This window comes from Dryobates pubescens, chromosome Z (assembly GCF_014839835.1).
Source record: "Dryobates pubescens isolate bDryPub1 chromosome Z, bDryPub1.pri, whole genome shotgun sequence".
NCBI classification, from domain to species: domain Eukaryota; kingdom Metazoa; phylum Chordata; class Aves; order Piciformes; family Picidae; genus Dryobates; species Dryobates pubescens.
In genome coordinates, this window is record NC_071657.1 from 120,294,657 (window position 1) to 120,301,494 (window position 6,838).

General features: G+C 47.4%; 1 protein-coding gene across 1 annotated transcript; it reads right to left on the minus strand.

Moving 5' to 3' along the window:
* Positions 1-5,448: 5,448 nt before the first annotated feature.
* Positions 5,449-5,893, minus strand: SMKR1 (small lysine rich protein 1). The gene is made up of 2 exons (XM_054177849.1): positions 5,792-5,893; positions 5,449-5,685 (listed from the first exon to the last, which is right to left on the minus strand). The coding sequence occupies exons 1-2, from the start codon at positions 5,891-5,893 to the stop codon at positions 5,449-5,451; spliced, it is 339 nt and encodes a 112-aa protein (XP_054033824.1).
* Positions 5,894-6,838: the final 945 nt, after the last annotated feature.

The following is a 6,838-nucleotide window of genomic DNA, read 5'->3' on the forward strand; positions in this document are numbered from 1 at the left end:
GTCCAGGCTTGCAGAGGGAAAGGCTGGAGAGCAGCCCTGTGGAGAAGGACTTGGGGGTGCTAGTGGGTGAAATGCTGCACATGAGCCAGAAATGTGTGCTCACAGCCCAGAGCCAACCTGTCCTGGGCTAATCCCCAGCAGTCTGGGCAGCAGGTGGATGAAGGGGATTCTGCCCCTCTGATCTGCTCTGCTGAGACCCCACCTGCAGGGCTAGGGCCAGCTCTGGAGTCCTCAGCACAGGAAAGACATGGACCTGTTGGAGCAGGGTCAGAGGAGGCCATAGCAATGATGGGAGGTCTGGAAGCCATCTGCTGTGAGGCCTGGAGAAGAGAAAGTTCCAGGGAGATGTTCTGGAGGCCTTTCAGGCCTTAAAGGGGCAAAGAAGAAAGCTGGGAACAGACTTTTGAGCAGGACTTGTTGTGGCAGGGGTGATGGTTTGAAACTAAAAAGGGGAGATTTAAACTAGAGAGAAGGAAAAAAATTCTTCTCTGTGAGGGTGGTGAGACCCTGTCCCAGGTTGCCCAGAGAGGTCGTAGATACCCCATCTCTGAAACCACTCCAGATCAGATGTGATGGGGCTCTGAGCAACCTGCTCTAGTTGCAGATGTCCCTGCTCACTGCAGGGGTGTTGAACTGGATGACCTCTAGAAATCCATTCAAACCCAGTGCATTCTAGGATTCTGTGGTTTAGGGAAGGTTAATTTCATGAGTCTCTTTTGGGTTTTTTTGACTCTGAGAAGAAAACTAGATGTTGGAGGTGTTAATTGTCAGCTTGGGCTCATGAAGCAGGAACATCATAGAACATGGTGGAAAGCAAGAAGAGTAACAAGTTTAATACGAGTGATGGGCTGAAAGTAGAGCATTTCCTTACCCTAATGACCTGAAAGGAAGCAATGAATGGCCATAGTGGTGTTTGGTCAATGGATGGACTTGAAGATCTTGGAGGTCTTTTCCAACCAAAACAATTCTATTATTCTATGAATTTGTAGAGAAAGCAGACATAAAACCCCTCATTTCATGGAAGATCATTGCTGCTGCAGGTTCTAACTTCTGGTAAGCATAAGGCTAGCCAAGCTTTGACACATGTAGGCATTGGAACAGTCATGGAACTACCTGATGATCTTAGAGGTCTTTTCCAACCAAAACAATTCTATGATTCTGCAACAACTCTGGAATGTTTCAAGAGACACCAAGAAGCTCACCAGAGACACCCCCAGGAGGACACTACTCTGAAGTCATGCAAACTATCAAAACTACTTTGAGCTTCTCTTCCAAGACCTGCCAAAGCATTGTGATAGACCCTAACTGTGGTTCTAGGTGAGAAAAGCAAAGTACCAACTGCCAGTGTAAGAGCTTGATACACTTCCTCTTCTGCTTTGTGGTGACGACAATGGAAATTAAGCAGCCAAGTGTTGTAAGACAATGGAAAAAGGGTGAGGAACCAATAACAGCCTGGACATTTCTAAGCTACTCCTCAGACAGGTCTCAAGGGGCAAACTATAATTATCAGGTACTCAAAAAATACTGTCTCTATTTTCAGAAGGTGCCAGTCTTCCTGGGTAAAGTATCTCAGGATCCAAAACAACAGGTGACTGAAGGAGGACTCTTGCTTTCAAGGACACCATTCCAGGCCATATCATTTGAGTTGAGTTACACACCGTGGCAAACGCAGCGGTTACCGTCAGAGTAAGACAAAGAGCATCAAGCTTTGAAAATCACCTACCAAGCGATAGGACCAGAAGATATGTTCTAGGAGACACTGAGCAACACAGAAACGCTGGCTGAAGGAACAGCTAAAGAAGGGAAGCTTCTCGGTGACAGCTTAATGTATTCTAATGCCAAATGTGGTGAATAATGTATATTTTTAAACTTTTAATATATATTTAGCCATCCCTCACATCACAGAACAGTCCTGTGACTCTCCTCACCACTATGTCCCACCCACAAACACACACATCAACAGCCAGAGTATTTTTAGCAGCAGGGCTTTGGTGTCCAACTTCCTGCAGGAAACATGAACCTCATGTACCAAAAGCAGGACACCCTGCGGCTGCTCGCAGACAGCAAAACAAAGGAAGCCCCAAGACCAGAGAAATGGAACTGCCTGCAAGAGCTGACACACATAAAGCTGAGAAGGTCCCTTGTAGCAAGTCCAGACAGCAAAGGACCGCTCCAGCTTGTGGTGTGCTCTCAAAAATTCTTATATAGAAGGCTTTCATAGAATCATGGAATGGTTTGGGTTGGAAGGGGCCTTTCAAGGCCATCCAGTCCAACTTCCCTACAGTCAGCAGGGACATCTGCAACTAGAGCAGGTTGCTCAGAGCCCCAGACAACCTGGAATGGTTTCAGAGATGGGGTATCTACGACCTCTCTGGGCAACCTGGGACAAGGTCTCACCACCACAGTGTAAAGAATGTCTTTCTCCTCTGTAATGTGAATCTCCCTCTTAGAGTTTCCAACCATCACCCCTTTCCTGTCACATCAGGCACTGCTCAAAAGTCTGTTCCCATCCTTCTTCTAAGTCCTGAAAGGCCACCAGAAGGTCTCCCTGCTCTTCTCCAGTCTGAACAAACCCAACTCTCTCACAGCAGAAGGCTTCCAGCCCTCCCATCATTGCTTTGGCCTCCTCTTACCCTCCTCCAACAGGTCCATGCCTGTCCTGTGCTGAGGACTCTAGAGCTGGCCCCAGCACTGCAGGTGGGGTCTCAGCAGAGCAGATCAGAGGGGCAGAATTCCCTCTCTCCATCTGCAGCCCATACTGCTGGGAATGACCCCCAAGATGCAACCAGCCCATGATGTTGGGCAGTTCCTACCTCAGTGCCTGGTACCATCTTTTTCTTAGAACCCTGTCTGATAGAACCCTGTGTGATTTTTCTTAGAACCCTGTGTGATAAATATGGTCAGAAAAAAAGAGAATTATTTCTTTTTTAATTATTTTTTTAAAAACACTTCGCTTGAGATGCTACATGCAGAGGTCACAAGATACCTCTTACTTTAGAACTCTGACACTTGGAGGAAGCAGTTGCAAAATATTTGCTGTAAACAGAGACTTCCTGGTGGGTGATGGGGAAGGAAGAACATGAGTAGATGCTGAGGAAGACACATCAATGCACAACATAAACCAAACGGGTGTTCAAACCCTACCTCAGATTCAGCAGAACATGCCAACTGTAGACTTATTATCAATGAAATGGGATGCCCACCATGATTTTCTTGACACGGAGATGAAATTACTCCACAAACTCAGAGGAGCAATGCAGCATCCTGCATAAGGACAGGAGTTGACTTCCTAGTAATGCCCCAAAATTTGATGTGTTCCTGTATGACCTGCCCTAGGTGATCCCGCTTTGGCAAGGAGGTAGGACTAGATGATTCCCAGAGGTCACTTCCAACCCACGCCATTCTATGATTCTATGATTTTACCTGGTGGGTGTATTTTAAGCTAGAGAAACTGCATAAACTTTTGCAAGCCTTTACCAGCTTGGGTCACATAATCACAAAATCAAAGAATGTTAGGGGTTGGAAGGGACCTCAAAAGACCATCCAGTCCAACCCCCCTATCAGAGCAGGATCACCTAGAGTAGGTCACAAAGGAATGCATCCAGGCAGGTTTGGAATCTCTCCAGAGAAGGAGACTCCACAACCTCCCTGGGCAACCTGTTCTAGTGTTTTGTCACCCTCACAGTGAAAAGGTTTTTCCTTATGTTCATGTGGAACCTCCTATGCTCCAGCTTGCACCCATTGTCCCTTGGCCTATCATTAGACATCACTGAGAACACTCACTCTTCACGTATTTATAAACATTAATGAGGTCACCCCTCAGTCTCCTCTTCTCCAAGCCAAAGAGACCCAGCTCCTCAGAAGGGAGATGTTCCACTCCCTTCAGCATTTTTGTCACTCTGTGCTGGATTCCTCCAAGCAGTTCCCTGTCAATCCCATTATATGAGGAGTGTTGATTGACACCTGTTTGCCCAGGTGGCCAAGGCTACTGACACCAAGTGAACCAATGCCGAACGGTGAACCCCAGAAGGGTGGTCCTTTTATACCCTTTTTGGCAGATGGGGGGTGGTCTCTCCAAATTACAAAGGATGCATGAGTGAGGTGTGCACAGAGGAGTGAGCATTCAGATGCAGTGTCTGCCATTGGCCTATCCCCAGCACTGTTGCAGTGGTTTTGCTGCAGAAAATCTCGCTCTTCCTTGTTAAACCTTGTACCAGGCTAGCAGCATTCTGTGGGGGCTGTTAAAGGCCATCAAACCACCACCCTATCTGTTCAGACCAGGTAATGTCACACCTTGTTTGAGACAATAGAGTCATTATGGGCTGTCAGCCCTGCCAGTGTACTGTTTTGAGACAAGACAGAACTGGGATATCACAGCTACTTCCTGTGCAGTCACAGTGCTGCTGGCACAGAGAGCACTCTTGTCACAGTCCCTTGGGTAACCTGGAGAACAGGGACATCTCGCCCTTTCAGTACCTCTAGCCCACTGCAGTCTTTTTGATGAGCTCTTTGTCCAAAATTCCATCCCTTTTGTCTTCCCGCCCCTCTCTCCATAGCCAGTGTCAGTTCAGGACACATCCTCAACCCTCCCAGTTCCACCACTTCAGTTGTTGTATGAATCTGGGAGTGAGGTGCAGCTTCTCTTGATGATCTGCTTCACAATCTACCAAGAGCTGCCTTAAGACATGTGGAGGAAATGAAGCAAAACATGTCTGAACCACAACACAAAGCTTGTGGCCTCCAGCCAGGGTGTCTGGACTAAGACCAAAACTAAGGAGGTTCATCATCACCTCTAAATATAACACCATCACTGACAACATCTAAGCTAGACCTCCAGATTTTAACAACCACGGGAGAGCTGGTGGTAACTCACCACCATTCAAGTACCACTTATCTGACCCAACACAGGTGTACTTCACCATTTCCTTTAGAACAAGATGGATCACCCTGGTGGCATCGCATGGCTCACTGATGACCCACAGAGGGAGCTTTGGGTGACTTGCAGACAGGATGAGATGTGAAATCTGGAAGTGACACACAGGTTGTCCTAGAAAATGGCACTTGTCACAAGTCCAGATATTCTAGTAATGCAAGGAGCCACTACTTAGAGTCATAGAATGGTAGGGGTTGGGAAGGACCTCTGGAGATTATTGCTGCTAGGAAGCAGATACCACCAGTAAAAGAATGACAGTGGTATGGGTAAAGCAAAGGCCAGAGGAAGCCCTTCAGTCTGCAGTGTTTTATTCCACACACAACTGGAGGATGAGAGGCCACAGCTGAAATGACAATGGCATAGCGTCACTTACCATTTGTCACTCTGTGCTTGAGCTCTAACAGGAGAGGCTTTGTAGGGGCACAACAGTCAGAGAAAAATTGGAGAGGTCACCATGAGTCTAAGCCACAGAAAAGTCTTTTCTTTCCCAGAGAGCTTGATTTTCACCAAGTCCTTCATTTTCTGGCCCCTGATTTTTTTTTCTTCCCCTTCTTTTTGGGGGAGCCAGGCCAGGAAAAGCCCCGGAGCTCCAGGCAGGCAGGAGCGTTGTGACAGACGTAGTAGACATTGAGCATGGCATCTGGGCCGAGGATATCCACTTTCTTCACCTCCTTTACCTCCTTCAGCACCTTCTTTCCTTTCTTCTTGGCCTTTTTGCCTTTGCCACCCTTGGGTTGGCCACTTTTACCTGCCTGTAGAATCAAATGATCACAAAACCCACTCAGTCATCCTGCTTCTGGGTAGAAGATCCCAAGACATCCCAGAACAGCATCTTAGTCCTGGCTCAGAGCTCCTCACCACAAATTCCTGTACTCTGTGGTGGTTCACAAGCATTAAGAGGCTTCCACCAAATCCATGTTTGCTCTCTAGGTTGTAACAATCATTAAAGTCATCAGCCATAGCCAATTAGCATTCCCCTGTGCTTCTCTCTGGTTGTTAAGGGTCTGTGCACAATGGAAATCATAGCTAATCATCATTAATTAGTGTATCACATAGAATCATGGAATTGCTCTAGTTGGAAAAGACTTTCAAGATCATCAGATCCAACCATTCTCTGACTCTGCCAAGTCTGGTGCTAAACCATGTCCCTCAGCACCACATCTACACAGCTCTGAAACATCTCCAGGGAAGGGGATTCAACCACCTCCCTGGGCAGCCTGTTCCAACGTTTGAGAACCCTTTAAGTGAAGAAGAAATGAGAGGTGCTCCAGCCCTTGGATCATTTTCATGACCCTCCTCTGGACCTCCTCCAGCAGATCCATGTCCTGTTTTGAGACCCCCAGAGCTGGACACAGTGCTCCAGGTGAGGCCTCACCAAAGTAGAGGGACAGAATCACCTCTCTCCATCTGATGGCCAAACATACAGATAAAGGACAAAAAACTTAAATCTGGGTATAACTCACTCAGAACCACCACCCAGAGAAGGAAAATAGAAAATAGAGAGTGCAAGCTGCAGTTGATGGCAGGTTGTGCACGTGAAGTCAGACATAGATTAGAGCTGGTGACAAGCCAACTTGGATGGAATTAATTGGCTACTTCACATGCTGGAATCTTCATGGAGGAGATGCTTAGGTCAGGTTTTTCCTACAGTCACCTGAGCTAAGCTCCCTGGTCACACATGCCCAGCAAGTGCTAAAGGGTGGGAGGCAAGAGGATGGGGCTGGACTCTTCTCAGTGGTGCCAGCCACAGGACAAGGGGCAGTGGGCACAAACTGGAACTCAGGAGGTTACATCAGGAGGAACTTGGCTTTGAGAGTGGTCGAGCCCTGGAGCAGGCTGTCCAGAGAGGTTGTAGAGTCTCCTTCTCTGGAGAGATTCCAAACCCACTTGGACATTGTGATCCTG

What these genes read in the sequence shown, in the direction of transcription:
- SMKR1 (XM_054177849.1), bottom strand. Translation starts at nt 5,893, where the DNA reads ATGGCTGATGACTTTAATGATTGTTACAACCTAGAGAGCAAACATGGA. An exon ending in ACAGAGTACAGGAATTTGTG is followed by an intron (nt 5,686 to 5,791) that starts GTGAGGAGCTCT and finishes TTGATTCTACAG; the next exon opens with GCAGGTAAAAGTGGCCAACC.